General features: G+C 38.1%; 2 protein-coding genes across 6 annotated transcripts; one reads left to right on the top strand and one right to left on the bottom strand.

Annotated features, from left to right (window-relative positions):
* Positions 1 to 148: 148 nt before the first annotated feature.
* LOC133715626 (isocitrate dehydrogenase [NAD] regulatory subunit 1, mitochondrial-like) lies at positions 149 to 3268 on the bottom strand. 4 transcript variants are annotated; one of them, XM_062142193.1, is made up of 5 exons: positions 2678 to 3268; positions 1667 to 1906; positions 994 to 1072; positions 585 to 867; positions 149 to 274 (listed from the first exon to the last, which is right to left on the bottom strand). In XM_062142193.1, exons 1-4 carry the CDS (start codon positions 3188 to 3190, stop codon positions 593 to 595), a joined length of 1107 nt encoding a protein of 368 aa, XP_061998177.1. In that variant the 5' UTR covers positions 3191 to 3268; the 3' UTR covers positions 149 to 274; positions 585 to 592. The 4 variants fall into 4 exon arrangements, with proteins under 4 accessions (XP_061998177.1, XP_061998188.1, XP_061998199.1 ...); XM_062142204.1 differs by having other exon boundaries at positions 159 to 295; XM_062142215.1 differs by lacking the exon at positions 149 to 274 and having other exon boundaries at positions 381 to 867; positions 1667 to 1894.
* A 10159-nt stretch (positions 3269 to 13427) lies between these two features.
* On the top strand, positions 13428 to 16775 carry LOC133715596 (serine acetyltransferase 2). Of its 2 annotated transcripts, none has more exons than XM_062142147.1 (10): positions 13428 to 14063; positions 14314 to 14511; positions 14609 to 14668; positions 14859 to 14954; positions 15055 to 15079; positions 15256 to 15350; positions 15450 to 15616; positions 15724 to 15797; positions 16191 to 16250; positions 16355 to 16775. In XM_062142147.1, exons 1-10 carry the CDS (start codon positions 13797 to 13799, stop codon positions 16369 to 16371), a joined length of 1059 nt encoding a protein of 352 aa, XP_061998131.1. In that variant the 5' UTR covers positions 13428 to 13796; the 3' UTR covers positions 16372 to 16775. The 2 variants fall into 2 exon arrangements, with proteins under 2 accessions (XP_061998131.1, XP_061998122.1); XM_062142138.1 differs by having other exon boundaries at positions 13433 to 14063; positions 16347 to 16775.
* The last annotated feature ends 334 nt before the right edge of the window (positions 16776 to 17109 follow it).

Genomic DNA, 17109 nt, shown 5'->3' with positions numbered 1-17109 from the left:
CTCTATAGAAGTTTTATCAACATGTACCATGACCATGGTACCACCATGTACCATGAACATAGTACCAACATCTCCTGGGCAGCTTAGTATCAAGTTTAACATGTAGTCTAATAAAGTATTATGCAGATGGTTTCCGACCTTTCAGATTTGGAATATGACTTTATATTATTGTCCTTGCTAATGAGTAGCAAAAGAAGCTCTTTAGTTCTCGTTTGTTACTCTGTGGATCCTTTGTTGCCTAGTCCCTGCAGCTCCTCTAACTTACCACCAATATCTGAGATGTTAAATTCAGTATCTAAATGAAGTTCAGAATTGAACCCCAAATCAAAACAGTACCATGTGCTAGTTATATGTAAAAAAATGGAACACAAAATCAAGCATTGAGCATAAACGTGATCAGGATTTTTTGCATTAGAAACACCGGATCATTGTTCATCTTTGAAAATTATTAAACAAAATTGAAAACATCTAGTGGCCAATCAAAGAATTATGTTAAAAGAAAACCTTGAAATAATGCTTCAAAACTGTGGCAAGTAAACTCCCATGCCAATTAAAAAAACTCTATACGATGAACCGAAGGATACCTTCTCCGTCAATCTAAGGCAGCAATGACCGCATCAACAACCTCTTGGGTAGTGCTATGTCCTCCAAGGTCCTTTGTCCTGAACTTGCCCTCTAAGATTACTCTTTCGACAGCATTTTCTAATCGATCAGAGAAGGAAGGAAATTGCAAATGTCTCAACATCATGGCAGAGGAGAGAAGCAAGGCTACTGGGTTTGCTGTCTTTTGATCCAATATTTTCTGATTCCCCACATTTCCTGCTGAAGCACCTTGCTCAAAAATAGCATGATCAGCCCCCACATTTCCTGCAAGTAAAACACCAGAACCGGTCCATCATTGTTACTTTGTAAAAAGAAACATATAAATGAAATGAAGAGTAGAAATTTTTTTCATTCAATTGGAGAATATGTGAAATATTTGAACAGATATACCTCCTGGCATGACACCAGTGCCTCCAGCAATACCAGCGGCTGTATTTGCAACTAGGTTACCATAAAGATTGGGTGTCACCTGCAAAATGTAGGTCACACAACTTCAGCCACAAAACACAATTCCCTCTTCATCTTACAAATGGAAGAGAAAACAGAGATAATAGAGCTGGTAAAAACAAAAATATGTCGAAATGAGAAAACTTTCACTACACTTCTTTTAATTTTACACCTCTCCAACAGGTTCCTTAAGTTTCTCCCCCTTTCTAATGTGTGAAATATCCCTCAAACCCCCTGCTTTCTGCAACTCAAAACACATCAATTTTCCCTGAGAAACTATACTTCACAGTGCTTCAGTACTATCTGGAAGAATTAAATAAAATTATGCACTAAACTGGATTTATCTCCCTTACCAACGAAATATTCATGGTAACCCCATGTTTATTTTCTGATATAATCAAGAATCCTCATTTCTGAGGCATCTTTGGCTGCTAAGAGCTGAAGTGCTCTGCTAACAGAAGGCCCTATGGGCGAATACTATTATCCGTTGTGGTAAAGTAATTTCCTATATTTTCCTAATGAGTTCCCTTTTTCTCACAAGAACATATACACAACTGTGGTCAGGCAAGCTACATGGCATAACAACGACCATATTTACTGAAAGAACTTGGCATACCATGACATCAAATTGCTCGGGCCTTGCAACAACTTGCATGCAGCAGTTGTCAACAATTACTTCATTGTAAGTGATCCCTGGATAATTTGTAGCCACCTCACGACAAGACTCTAAGAACAGACCATCTGCAAGCTTCATAATGTTTGCTTTGTGCACAGCAGTCACCTTCTTTCTGTTGTTCAGGTAAGCATACTCAAAAGCATATCTAGCAATACGCTCTGAACAGAACTTTGTGATCACCTAGCAAAAGAGTAAGCATAAGTGGCAAACATATTTCCTAAGTACACAATATGGAGCAGATAAGATGAGAATTCCTTCAAGTTGCAATATGAAAAAAAAAAAACAAGAAATGTGAATTATGTTATAGAGAGAGAGAAATCCATCAATACTCCTGAGAGATAATTAGTCCTACATAGTGCAGTAATAAGGAGCAAGCTCCGTGCTGCAATTGCTAAAACACTTCAGTACAGTGTAAATTTAAAACAGAAAAATCAATGAGTACTGAGAACGAAAATGACCCCAGTAATATAATCCTAAGGTTTGTGGCATCTAGGAAACGTCTATGACTAATTCAATTTACAGCCGATATAGCATTCAAAAACAAGATTCTTGCCAATGGGGTCTATAAATTCTAATAAATGTAAAACATAGTCACAAACCAGTTCAGTTTAGAATTTAATAAAATAGAAGAACAAAACAACAATCTTAACAGCTATATCTTTTCAGAATTTTATATAAAAGAACAACATTCAGCCATTAAAATCAGTACATGACTAATGATTAAATAAGCCCTTAACCAGATATGAATCATCCATTATGTGGGACCGCATGGTTGGTGAAACCCCAACAATGAATTGCAGGAAATAGCATAGATTTTAATCTCCCTGTAATATTTTCCATTTCCGAACAGTGCTGATAATAGTATAATAAATTAATAATTAAACTGCAGAAACCACAAATCGAATCCATGATAATCAGCAATTAAACATTTCGTAATTGCATTGTTTATACCTTAAGGCTTTCAACGACTCCAGGAATGACCTCGTGCTCGAGCCCCGAGTACTCGCCCTCGGTGTTCTCCCTGATCACCACAATGTCGACGTTGTCATGCTTGGTCTGCAAGCCACGCAGATTGAAGCAGTTGACGAGCGAGGCATAGAGATCGAGCTCTCGCCGGAGCTGCATGTTCAGTGAGCTGACGCCGCCGCCCATCGGCGTCGCCAGCCCGCCTTTCAGGCACACCTTGTTCTTCCTGATCGACTCGATCACCTCCTCCGGCACCCTCGGCATGTCGCCGGTGACCTCGTACTTCTCGAAGTAGACCGGCGCGTGCATCGCCTCCATCACCTGCTCCACGGCGTTCGTGACGAGCGGTCCGATTCCGTCGCCGGGGATTAGAGTCACGGCGCGCGGAGCTCCGTCGCCGGGTCGGGGCATGTAGGTGACCGATCGGGTTTGGGCCGCGACGCCGGGTCGGGGCTTTGTTAGGAGGTGGCGGAGGATCGGTATCGTTCTTCGAGCCATGGCGGTTGGGTCAGTTCAGAGAGAGAGAGAGAGAGGTAGATTTGATTGATAGTGATGGCAAAGCGGTTATGCGATCATCTTCTTCGTCTTTTGGTTTGTGGAAAAACGACGTCGCGTTAGAAATTTGGTGGGCCAGAAATGATTCCGCCGTCCATAGTGGGTGGGCCCAAAGGCGTCGATGGCTGGACCGCCCAAATTAAGCGGGACCGATAGTGCGCGGGAAAAGGCGCCACTTTTGGGAGAGGTTGATCATATCAAGACCATTGATTTGACTAATCTATTGAGAACGTTATCGTTTTTTTTTTTTTTTTTTTTTTGATGGCCAACTTTATCATTAGTTTATAATCGGCATTAAAGACCAATCAAAGTTTAAGATATGGATTTGAGTGGTGCCCAATTCGTTAGTCTAAAATGATATAGACATATTTTCTGTGTCACTTTTTCGAAATAAATTAAGTCAAACTTCAAAATATTTAGGGAAATAAACCTATTTTAGTGAATCGATATTTGAGAGAGAATTGTTGTGTGTTCTTATTGATAATAGAGGTCTTTTTATATAGAGCATTACAATGCATAGAATCTGAATTGTACAAGGAAAGTTAATCATACATTGAATGGATATCTCTAAGATTCTCCGAGATTATCTAATTAAACCCTATTACCACTAGGTCAAGTAACCTAGAATTTGGGCCAGACACAAAATAGAGATTTACTTGAACACTCCCCCTTGTGTCGCCCAAACGTGGTGCTCCTCTCGTTGCCTCGTCAAAAACCCTGTGGGACAAAAATAACCTCGGTCGAAGGAGAAAAAGAGTACAACACACCCTTCACGTTCCGAGATCAACATGTAGACATCTCTCCCTGATGTCTGCGTCTCCCCCTGATGACTACGATCATGGGAGTTCAGATAACTTCCGCAAGCCAATGCTTGCCACATGTTTCTCGAACGTGGATTTGGGCAATGGCTTAGTGAATAAGTCAGCCACATTGTCCTCAGATCGAACCTGGTTCACTTTGATCTTGAGGAGCTTCTGTTGTTGCTGATTGTAGGAGAATTTAGGCAATATGTGCTTGGTGTTGTCGCTTTTGATGTAGTCTTGCTTCATTTGTTCAATGCAAGCAGCATTATTCTCATAAATGCTCGTTGGCTCATATGTGCTAGACTTTAGACCACAATTACTTCGAGCATGCGTAACTATGGATCGAAGCCATATACATTCACGAACTGCTTCGTCAAGAGCAATAATCTCTGCATGGTTCGAAGAAGTAGCGACTAGGGTTTGTTTTGTATACCTCCAAGATATCGCGATCTTTCTCATAGTGAATACGTAACCAGTTTGGGAACGACCTTTGTGCGGATCAGAGAGATACCCAGCATCAGCAAAACCTTCCAAAACACTTATATCGTTTTGGGATGGAGAGAGGGAACGCAGACCACTATGTGTGGTGTTCCTGGCATATGATGGGTCTGAATCCATCGTCTCTCTGTAGGGATAGAATAAGCACATATCAATCGTACCACTTAGGTATCGAAAGATATCTTTAACACCAGTCTAATGGCGTCGTGTTGGCGCAGAGCTATATCTAGTTAACAAGTTCACAGCGAATGAGATGTCTGGTCTTGTGCATTGTGCTAAGTATAATAATGCGCCTATTGCACTTAGATAGGCCACTTCTACCTCTAACACATCTTCGTCGTCTTCTTTTGGACGGAATGGTCAGGCTCCCTTGATCAAGGCTCATTTGGGGCGCGATTAGGACGGCCATTGTCCTTGGTGGCGTCACCACCATGGCCGGAGGCTCTGCCTCTCTCTCTCTTCACGTTGACCTCCACGGTTTCGTGCACGTCTTTCTTGGCGGTTTCCTTCCTCTTTAGGGCGAGTATATGGACCAGAACGTTCAGAATTATCCCTACTCTTATGGTTTCGCTCCTTGCGTCCTCCCTTGGGGGTGCGACTATAGTTAGACTCTGGAATAGACTTGGTTCCCACAGGTCTAGAGTTATAGTTCTTCACAAGGATATTGTCGTTCTTCTCAGCTACGTTCATGGCACCAATAAGCTCATGAAATCTTGTGATACGTCCTGCATTCACATCAATCCGATAATTCTTATCAATCATCAGTGCAGAGACAGGGAAGGTAGAGATAGTCTTCTCGATCAACATCGTATCAGTGATGTTCTTTCCATAGAACTCCATCAAATACTTGATACGAAGGGCTTCCAAGTTATAGTCAAGTACGGACTTGAAATCACAGAAGCGATGGCTATGCCATCTCACTTCTAAATCAGGAAGCAGGGAGTCACGAACGTTGCCAAATCGCTGCTCGAGTTCCACCCATAGTTTTCTAGGGTCCTTCTCTTTGAGGTATTCACTTTGGAGCGCGTCATTCATGTGCCTTGTCATGAGAATTATGGCTTTAGCTTGGTTCGCTTCAAAAGCGGCAGCTTGCTTAACAGTGAGCACGTTCTGACTTGGCTCTTGGATGGTTTCCAGAATTCCATCAGCATTAAGATATTGGCGCACATCACTGACCCACCTGTGGTATCCAGCACCTGTTGTCTCCAGTGGAACAAAGTTCAACTTGTTCAGGTTACTCATCCTGAAAAACAATAAAAGATTAGGGTTAGTTTCAGAGAGAAAAAGGCTACCACAAAAACAATAAAATTTCTGAGCGTTGTCGCTTCCAAGAAATTAGGGATTTCTGAGCGTAGTCGCTTCCAAGAAATCCAATTCCAAGAGGGGTTTGGATTAGATCGAAACAACAATGTTTGTGGTCGATCGTTTATTCTCAACAAACTCTAAGTTTGGAGGACTCTACAAGCTCCAAGCTTGAAGTGAGCACGAACCCCCACAGTTCGGCTTTTGGTCTCTCCTATGAAGAAGAAATGGGGGTAGAAGAAAGGAGGTTGCAAGTCTCCGAGAAAAAGAAGAGAAATTGAATTAAAAAACTCTAAAAAAAAAGGGAACTTTTAGAAAAGAAAAAAAAAATACCTCGAAATAGGTCACCGGAAAATTTGGCTCGAAAAATGGCCGAAGGTCACCGGAAAAGTGGTCGGAGCTGATGTGGCAGTAGGATGCTGACGTGGCGCTGACGTGGCAGAGCTATTGTTGAAGCGGCTACGCTGACTGGACGCTGACGTGGACGAGGCTTCTGGGCTTGGTGGGCTTCTGGGCCAAGAGCTCCTTCCTTCTGCTTCTGGGCCGAGTTCTTCTGGGCTGGGCTGATTGGAACAGAGGGAGAAGCTGCAGATGAAATCTGCAGGCGGCGGTTCAAGATGTAGCGGCTTCTGGTGGGCGGTTCGGACGATTTTAGGCCGATTCCGGGAAAGATTTTTCCGGTTCCCAGAATCTGGGGTCGAGTTGCTGTTGGTGGTAGAGTATGGCTGTTGGAGGCGGAGGGGAAAGCCTTGAACCGGGCAGAGGAACTTCTGTTACTTCCAGAGGCCGGTTCGGTATTTTTTCGGCCGGTTCTGGACTCCTGGAGTTAAGATCATCAAGGTGGGCGGCGGGGGTTTTTGGGATTTGAAGGCTACGAATTTAGGGTTTCAGGGTTAGAGTTTTGTGCTGATAACGTGTTTTAGAGAATTGATATTTGAGAGAGAATTGTTATGTGTTCTTATTGATAATAGGGGTCTCTTTATATAGAGCATTACAATGCATAGAATCTGAATTGTACAAGGAAAGGTAATCATACATTAAATGGATATTTCTAAGATTCTCTGAGATTATCTAATTAAACCCTATTACCACTAGGTTAAGTAACTTAGAATTTGGGTCAGACACAAAATAGAGATTTACTTGAACAAAACCAACTTTTTATGTACTTTTTTTATTGGGCTAAATACTGGTTACTACCCTGTGGTTTAGGTCCAAAATCAATTCAACCCCTAGACTTCTAATTTCATCAAAAACACCCCTGTACTTTCAATTTTGATCTAATAGGTCCAATTCGTTAATATTCTGTTATGGGTTCAACTTATAGTTGGATTATTTGATGAAAAACTTTTGGATTAATTTCAGTTTACCCCCCTGAGGTTTGGGGGTGTCATCATTTCACCCCCCAAACTCTCAATTTCACTTTTTTACCCCCGAACTTTCCAATTTCAATCAGTCGTGTCTAATTTCTACTATTCCGTCCAAATTGGACTTTGACTCTGACTTTTGAGGGGTAAAATGGTCATTTCAAGACAAAAAAATGAAAAAAAATTCGTTTTTTTTTCTTCTGTTTTTTCGTTATTATTATTATTATTTTTTTTTTATGTTTCTTCGTTTTTTTTTTTTATATTTTATTTTGTCTTCAACCTATACACCACAAGTTATAATAGGTTTATAAAAATAAAAAAATACTCTAGGTGGCTAAAAGCCGCTCGCTGGTCTACGATATTTGTTATATATCTCCGATAAAGTGAAAAATTTTAGGATATATCCCCAATAAAGTGAATAAATATCTGTAAAAAATAATTTTACACTTTATCTGTAAATAAATATCTGTATATCCCAAATAAAGTAAAGAAATATCTGTGTAAAATCATTTTTGGTCTACGATATTTGTGATATATCTCCAATAAAGTGAAGAATTTTAGGATATATCCCCAATAAAGTGAAGAAATATCTGTAAAAAATGATTTTACACTTTATCTGTAAATATCTGTATATCCCCAATAAAGTGAAGAAATATCTGTTTAAAATCATTTTTTACAGATATTTATTTACAGATAAAGTGTAAAATTATTTTTTATAGATATTTCTTCACTTTATTGGGGATATATCCTAAAATTCTTCACTTTATCAGAGATATATCACAAATATCGTAGACCAGCGAGTGTGTAAAATCATTTTTTACAGATATTTATTTACAGATAAAGTGTAAAATTATTTTTTACAGATATTTCTTCACTTTATTGGGGATATATCCTAAAATTCTTCACTTTATCGGAGATATATAACACATATCGTAGACCAGCGAGCGGCTTTTAACCACCTAGAGTATTTTTTTATTTTTATAAACCTATTATAACTTGTGGTGTATAGGTTGAAGACAAAATAAAATATAAAAAAAAAAAACGAAGAAACATAAAAAAAATTAAAATAAAAAAAAAAACGAAAAAAAAAAAAATTACTTTTTTTTTTTACTTTTTTGTCTTGAAATGACCATTTTACCCCTCAAAAGTCAGAGTCAAAGTCCAATTTGGACGGAATAATAGAAATTGAACACGACTGATTGAAATTGGAAAGTTCAGGGGGTAAAAAAGTGAAATTGAGAGTTTGGGGGTGAAATGATGACACCCCCAAACCTCAGGGGGGTAAACTGTAATTAATCCAAAACTTTTTATTTGATAGATTTCTAATAGTGAGACCCACTCCTAAATTGATTATGCATGCCACCTCAACACCACATCATAAAACATAGGCCATATATAAGCCACGTCAACAAGTTAAATGACTCAATTATCGGAAGACTAACAAATTGTACCTATTAGATCAAAATTGAAATTGCAGGGGTGTTTTTGATGAAATTAGAAGTCCAGTGACTGAATTGATTTTGGACCTAAACCACAGGGTAGTAACCAGTATTTTACAAGAAATGTAAATTACGTAACAAAGGTCTTTATGCAAGTTGAACAAACTTGCAAGAAAAGATTCATAACATAAAATGTCAGATTTGTAGAGTTAATTATTGACTAGGAAAACTTTATTATATTATAGCAATTACGTACTCGAAGAAGATACGAGTTCAAAACTTCTTAACAATATCCTACACATATATTTACGACATTATATTTTTGATCAAGGAGCCCACACTCAAGATAGTTGACTATTTTTTTATGAAAATTTTTGGTTATAAAATCCCAAATCCTTTTATGGCTGAGATCTTATGTATTGCTAATTTTATGGTGACCAACCATGTACGTACGTCAACGAATACTTCTTTAAGGGAGGTGTATTTAATTCAGATTTTAAAAGATTCTGTTTGAGTTTTTATAATTCATAGATTTACTTAATCCACGGATTGTTTAAATTCCATATAGATTCTGATTGATTCTAATGGGTTGATTTACTAGTATTTGTTTAGATTTTACAAGTCCTAATGATGTTTTTGATAAGTTAATTTTTTCTTCCTTAATTAAGCAATGGATATATGGATCCAACTATAATGCTATATCAATGACATTCGTATGCCTTTGCAATCTTAACTATTGACTCATATATCCTTCAAATTCTTTCACATTTGTATAGCATGCTTGATTTTCAAGTATTCATTAACTCGACCTTAGGCATCGATCTTTCCATCTTTGTATAATACTATAGCCAAAATATTACACAAAAAATAAAGTAGTAAACTAATGCTATAATTTATTTCATATCTAATTTACAAACGAAACGTGTGTGTGTATGTATCATCTTAACAATATCATTGAAAGTGAGTTTAATTAGCTAGAATGATCAAGGCTTCTAAAGCTATAGTGATAAAAATATAAAAATTATTAGATTGGAGCAGATGTAGAGGAGGATAGTGGGAAAATGTGTGGAAGACAAAATGGATGAGTGTCATCTATTGAGGGCTGTTTTTTTTTTTTTTGTGAGGAAGAGCTTCTTCATTTTTGGAGTGAGAAAGAATCCATCAAAATCTCTAAGGAAGTGGCTGGATTGTTTTTGAGTTTTGATATATATAAGAAACACTATAAAATCCTCCAAAATCCAGCATTTAATAAAATCCTTAAAATCCATATACTTTTGAATATCACTGGATTTGAATGGATAATTTTAAATCTTAATTGAATACACCAAGATTTTAAATGAGTGTTTAAAATCTCAATTGAATACCCATGAACTTTTCAAATAAAAAAAAATCTTGTAGACTCTGAAATGAATACACCCCCCTAAATCTAACTAGGGGTGGGCGTTTTCAACCGAGAGTCCGAGAAACCGGCTCGATCCGGACCGAAACCGACCATTCGGGTCGGTTTTCAAAGCTGACTTCCTCGGGTCGGGCTAAACCGAATCGATTAAAGTGTCATTCGGTTCGGTCTCGGTTTCAGTGTTTGCAGAACCGATCCGGACCGATATTTGGTACATTTCTACATTTCTACTTGTTTAGTTTTGACAGGTTTATGTTTAGTTTCTGCATTTCTGCAGTTTTGCTTTCAATTCTGCATAGCTTCTGCATTTCTGCATTTATACTTTACAGTTTTGCTTTCAATTCTGCATTTCTGCATTTTTATGTTTACAGTTTTGTTTAGTTTCTGCATTTCTGCATTTGTACTTTACTGCTTTACTGCTTTAGTTTTCAGTTTGCAGTCTTTGAATCTGCAATTCTGCAGTTTGCATAGTTCTGGAAAAACAGTTTTCTTGGCCCGAAAAACCGAAACACCGGACCGATTGTGTTCGGGTCGGTTTCTCATCGGTTTCAACCTGCTCAACACACCGATCCGGACCGATCCGCCAGTGTCGGTTTCAGACTCGGTTTTCAGCTTTTTTGGACAGAACCGATCCGAACCCAGCCCTAAATCTAACTCACAGAAAATTCATTTTATTAACTCCGTAATAAAACGTCATCCATACATTTTTTTTTTTTTAAATCCTGAACCCACCCCACCCTTACATATGTCAGTGAGAATTAAACTCATGACCTTTATAATGTTGGAATTATAATTTACCAAATTTATAATTTATAATTTTTCCTACCATTAGACATAAAAATTCTAACTCCCTCATATATAATACATCATGTTTGGGCAATCCTTGTTTGGTAGTAGAAATACTAAAGAGAAACCCAACAAACACAGTGCTGTTCGTGAGTCGGATATACATCACCCAATAATGGATTTTTATAGTCAAATCATAAAGGACACTGTCCCTCTAAAAAAATTGAGGGTTCTGAACTATACAGACCTGATATTCCATCAGGAAGAATGATTACAATAATAATAGAGAAAGAGAGATAGCAAGAGAATGTCCCTGGCCGCGTACACGACCACATACAACATCAGCTTCTTCTTCCTCTTCTTCTTCTGCTCCAAACCCTAATCCACTGTTGAAGGAAGAAAACACTGTAACTTCTCTCTGCTTTTCGGTTGTGGCTTTCACGTGCCAGAACAATAATGAAGAACAGTCACTGAGGAAACAACTTTTACTTTCATCGATCTCTGCTTTCCAATAATTTATCGATATAAAAAGCTAGCTTCACAGCTTATCATTCGGGTTTGCAGAATAAAACAGAGTGGCGGTGCGATCCCGTTCCAATGGTCAGCTGCTGACCATGGAATTTTTGCTCAAACACCGTCAGATTGAAATCGGACGGTTCACAGCTAAGTGATGAGAGAGGAGAAGAGAGTTGTGAACCGTCCGATTTCAATCGGACGGTGATTGAGCAAATGATCCCTGGTCAGTTGCTGACCAGGTGATCAGGACTGGTGGCGGTGATGATTGTTGCCTACTTCTAATACTTCCTCGAACACCTTCTATTATTTACGGCTATACAACATTACAACCTTATTTGCCGAGATTGCGCGCATACATACATTATTGACTGCAAAAGAATATGGTGGCTTCAAGAGCATGCATAATTTCAAATTTAGGTATTTTAGGAACTTTTACGTCGGTCCAATTATTTTCGGAAACATATCTTGTTCCATATGTGACTATTTATAGTTTTAAACCGACAATGAGTTAAAATATGTGAACATGATAACGAAATTTATGAAATTGAATGACGGATAAACTATTCACACGTATGTACTTATTTTAAAGGTGAGACATTTTATCGATGTGTTTTATCATCACTTATCTTATACTCAACGTACTCAATTGAAAGTACAAAATTGCGTTACATGCTGGGTAGCTGGGCAACTACTGTCTTGTGGATAAAATAGTCAAATCCGACGAGGCTAACGAAGAAGAAGTTGGAATTGAATTACACTTCTTTAGTTGGTTGGCTAATAAGAACACATTAATACAGCATGGTTCCAGATTAAAGGTGTCAAATCGATCATTGTGATAATTTGGAGAACATTCCTGTCCGGATGTCCTATCGGCTTTGTCAATTCAGTTGCATACCACCATAGTCAATTTGAGGAAGCGTAGTTGATCAATAATTCCATAAGACGGGGACAATGTTTCTTCATCGTGGACCTATCGTTTAAAAGGTTGAGCAAGTAGTAGCTTGACATGGAGCTAACTCAAACTCTCAAAGAATCGATAATACATCGAATTTGTATGGTTAAATATTTTCAACAGTGTTTACATAGTCGAAATATCATCTTTTAAAACTTCACGAGCCAATTAATTATTTGTAAGTTGTCTATCCGAACATTCATGTATCCATTCATTATTTTGAAATTTTAGCAATTATAATACTTAACCAAATCTTACAACAGAAGATCTTGTTAACTTACTTTGTTGACATGAAGAGGGTGGATTAGGACAATTGATCACGTACTAGCATGTAACAACTCATTTTGACTGTATTAGCTGGCCGTAAAAATTGATGGCGATGAGGAGGAAAATGGGTGGCGATGAGGCGGAGGCTATACTTGATTGTTACCTTAGTGCTTCGATGTGTAGAAGAGTACGACGGTCATTGCAAATGTCACCAGCAAAAAAAAAGTAATTGCTGGCGCAAATCATGGTGACACTGCTAACATTAATAGTCAATCAGATTATACTTTGAAGTGGGTTAGTGAGTCCTAGGAGGAGAAGCTTGACGATTTTGTGTGTCTCCTACATCTAACCGTAGATGTAGGCGAGTATATCTTTGAATCTTAAGAAGAGTTATTTATTTTTTATTGCGCTATGTTAACTCGAAATATCACAAATGATAAACTAATTAAAGAACATAATCAAGTCGCATAGTACCCGAGTTCACTATTATTGTACCCTGAAATACGAAATGTCACATCGATCATGCTCATAACTATATTATTTATCCGTATATGATGGATGAGTTTGCAAAAAAAAAAAAAATTCCTACAAGACAACACTCTTAAGAGAATAATTTTTATGTTCGAAACATCTACATTCACTCCAATTATGATTAACGAATCCATATCTGATTATCTGTTGATGTCATTGTTATAGACTTAAATAGTCCATTGAATAGGATGGAGAAATAACATTAAATACAATAATATCCAAGGGCTTTAAAAACAAAATCCAAAGGCTTTTAAATTTCAATGACTATAAAAGGGAAGAAGCAACACCACCAGATATGAGCCAATCATATCATAATTTTACCTTTATTTCCCAGAGGTCCCTTCTCTTTTATCAGAAACCGCTCTTTCACACAGCCCGTCCCTATCCTCGATTCTTCCTCCACCAGATCACCCCTGAAAAAAAAAAAAAAAAACCGAAACGTGAGAAACGAAACGTCGAAACGCAGCGGTTTCGTCCACAAACACGAGGACCACCACCCAACTCTGCGCTACACCCAGAACAAACCACACACCACGTACCCGCCTTTACTCTCTTTCCCCTATCAAACACACACAGAGACACACACTCTTCTCTAGCCCTTTCTCTCTCTCTCTTTTTCTTCTATATATATGAAGATTCTTCTCAGACCCTCTTCCACCATCAAACGCTAGCTTCATTTCGTTCTCTCTGTCATGGCCTGCGTGACCGACGAGAGCTGGGTCGCGCTGCCCAGAATGCTATCGGAGCGTTTGTCTTTGAGGGAGGAAGAGGCCAAGGAGGAGGAGGAGCCCGGGTTTTTCGACTCCGAGTCCGCCGCGTACAGGTTGGAGAAGGTTTTTCCGGTGTACGCATTGGGGATTCAGAAACCCGAGTCCGAGTCCGAGTCCGACCCGGTTGTTGTGGCTGACAGTTCGGACGACCCGATTTGGGACGCTGTCAGGGAAGAGGCCAAGTTGGAGGTAGAAATTTGTAATGCAATTTTTTTTATTCCTCTGTAAATAGTTACACTTTTCTTTTTTAAGTTTTATAGTATATCGGAGTATTATAACAGTTCAATATTGAACGACATGGGAGAAAGTTTAAAGCTTTAATATACTATATCGGGATAAAATAATTTTTGGCTCTGTATTTGCTGCATGTACCATTTTTAACAAAGATGACTCTTTTTGTATATGTTATATGATTATGGTTTCGACCATTGCATTGCAGGCAGAGAAGGAGCCAATTTTGAGTAGCTTCTTGTATGCGAGCATCTTGGCGCATGATTGTTTAGAGCAGGCGTTGGGGTTTGTTCTTGCAAACAGGTTGCAGAACCCGACACTTCTGGCTACTCAGCTGATGGATATATTCACTAATGTAATGATGCATGACAGAGACATTCAGCGATCTGCTCGGCTAGACGTGCAGGCAAGTATTAAGTTTGTAGTGAAAGAGATGATGCTGACTTTGTGATGGAAACTTTGTTCTATTGTTTTTGACTTGTTTTAGAATACTGTTTGCTCAGGCGTTTAAAGAACGTGATCCAGCTTGTTTGTCTTACTGTTCGGCTCTATTGTATCTCAAGGTATTTTGCTCTTGTTGTTAACTATTTATGATGTCAAACAAAATGCAACCTATTAGGAAATTCTGTCTTATATAAAGAAAAAGACTTCTTTTTCGAATATGTTTTAGTTGAGACAGTAGTTTAATCACATAATCTGAGTTCCTAATACAATACATTTCGCAACTCTAATGTTGCAACTTTACTTTTGCAGGGTTACCTTGCTCTGCAAGTATATCGAGTAGCTCATTCACTGTGGAGTCAAGGACGCAAAGTATTGGCCTTGGCATTACAAAGCCGAGTTAGCGAGGTAGTTTTCTATTTGGTTGATTCTGGATGAGCGTTACTAACTGTTATAGAGGTTTATGGTTTTCTGTTATTCTTCTAACCTTAAGACATTTGTATTGTAGGTGTTTGGAGTGGACATTCACCCTGGTAAGTTAATATTTTAGTGAGATCAAAAGTAGTTAAAGATTTATGCACAGAACTTAATTCTTTTGCTGAAAAATGGTTTTGTCTGTAGAATTTGCTCTATAGGAGATACTAAGGACCTCTGTTTTTGATATAAAACTAACATTTACTATAATTTATCTTCAATGCCTTTTCTGAAGCCTCAAAAATTGGAGAGGGAGTATTGTTGGATCATGGTACGGGTGTGGTTATTGGGGAAACTGCTGTTATAGGAAACAGAGTTTCATTGATGCAGGCAAGTTCTTTTCATTATTCGTCTTTGTTTCATTTTTTGGATTCCTGTGCAAATAGTACATCTTGATAAAAAGAACTGTGTTTGGCATTTCTTCAACAGGGTGTAACTTTGGGAGGAACTGGGAAAGAAATTGGTGACCGTCATCCAAAAATAGGTGAAGGTGCACTAATAGGAGCCAGTGCAACTATACTTGGGAATATAAAAATAGGTCGAGGAGCCATGATAGCTGCTTGTTCCCTTGTGCTTAAAGATGTCCCTCCACACAGGTGGAAAGTAATTTCTTATTTTCAGCATATTAATGCCTCTCGAATAAGTCAATTTTTGTTTTATTTACATTCTTTTGAAAGTGACATTTCTTTCTCTTGTTCTCAAGCATGGTGGCAGGAATACCAGCAAAAGTGATTGGATATGTAGACGAAAAAGATCCTTCATTAACCATGAAGCATGGTATGTCATATGGGCAGGGGATGTAAATAGTATCTAAGTCTTGCATTTGTTTAATTCGTTTGAACTCTAGCTAGGATGTTATTATAGGCCAACAAGTCAAATGTATGAAACCAATCACATGTTCATTTTGACATGAATACCAAAATCAGCTTCACATTCTACAACTGTTTTTGAGGATCACATGGAATGGCAAATGTATAGGATTCTGTCGCTTCATTAATAATTAGGATAGTTAGTTGACAATTGATAGTTACCAAAGAAATCTCTCTCTTAAACCATGTGGTTGTAATGTTGGTTGAATGTCGTCAGTTCATCTGTGCTTTCTTAAAATTGATCTTTGTTTGGCTCAATTCATGTCTCTTACAAACCGGGATTGTTGCTATGACTATGCAGATGCTACCAAAGAATTTTTTGAAAATGTAGCTGTTAAGTTCAGAGATGCAAGGTCTGCCGGTTAGTATATTTTGCTTTTCCTTCCTTTTTCTTTGTTTGGGGTGATAAATTGAACCGTAACTTTTACTGGAAAACTCACTTAGTATGATTTTTCAGGAGGGCAGACTTCAGAAAAAAGTGACGGGAGCACTTGAGAGATGTAGGTAGGGTAGATCTCCACTGCTAAAATTGCTAATGTGAAGGCAATATGTGGTCTTTGGAGCAGAAGATGACATACTGTATCACAGCTTGTATCATAGAATTTCATTAACCATTATCACTCTTCTGCTATCTCTGCTGATCGAGGTTCTCATGCCAGAGGTTTAAAAGTACACGGGAGATATTTAACTAAGCTCCCGATTTTTTCTCTTTCTCCCACCATATTGATATGGTGAGGATGATGAAGTAGCCGTGTTGCAGAAAGATTGACCCCAGATCACATGAGAAGATGAAGTTTTTACTTCTTGTGCTCTTGTAATCAAGCTGAACTGCCATATTATACTGAATGCATCAAAAAAAGCAACAGTAGCTCATTTGATTTAAACCTATTGGTGGGTGATCAGCTTACTCTTTATCAGATTTAGTGCATTAGCTATGTGATTTTCTAACCAGAAGCAAATGAAATTACTTTTCTTTGAACTGGTGTATTATAAGAAAATATTGAATTTACTAATTAAAAAAGGGCAAATATTGGCTTTTCTCGGAGAGAATAAGACCTCTATACACAACAACAACAACAACAAAAAAACTAGATGGTAAAAGCTAAAGCAACATCTAAAATGTGTATGGATGACGAAATTCAAGTCTGCATTTTGGAAAAGCTCAGAAGTCGGAATTTCAGAAAGAATAATCCTCAGTTTTCTTATGTGGTCTTACCAAT

This window comes from Rosa rugosa, chromosome 1, assembly GCF_958449725.1.
Source record: "Rosa rugosa chromosome 1, drRosRugo1.1, whole genome shotgun sequence".
Lineage (NCBI taxonomy): Eukaryota > Viridiplantae > Streptophyta > Magnoliopsida > Rosales > Rosaceae > Rosa > Rosa rugosa.
Note: the sequence above shows the minus strand (reverse complement) of the source record. Positions and strands in the feature narration are given on the sequence as shown.

What these genes read in the sequence shown, in the direction of transcription:
- LOC133715596 (XM_062142138.1), top strand. Translation starts at nt 13,797, where the DNA reads ATGGCCTGCGTGACCGACGAGAGCTGGGTCGCGCTGCCCAGAATGCTA. An exon ending in TACAAAGCCGAGTTAGCGAG is followed by an intron (nt 14,955 to 15,054) that starts GTAGTTTTCTAT and finishes TTTGTATTGTAG; the next exon opens with GTGTTTGGAGTGGACATTCA. An exon ending in TGGAGTGGACATTCACCCTG is followed by an intron (nt 15,080 to 15,255) that starts GTAAGTTAATAT and finishes CCTTTTCTGAAG; the next exon opens with CCTCAAAAATTGGAGAGGGA.
- LOC133715626 (XM_062142193.1), bottom strand. Translation starts at nt 3,190, where the DNA reads ATGGCTCGAAGAACGATACCGATCCTCCGCCACCTCCTAACAAAGCCC. An exon ending in GAGTCGTTGAAAGCCTTAAG is followed by an intron (nt 1,907 to 2,677) that starts GTATAAACAATG and finishes CTCTTTTGCTAG; the next exon opens with GTGATCACAAAGTTCTGTTC. An exon ending in CCGAGCAATTTGATGTCATG is followed by an intron (nt 1,073 to 1,666) that starts GTATGCCAAGTT and finishes TACATTTTGCAG; the next exon opens with GTGACACCCAATCTTTATGG.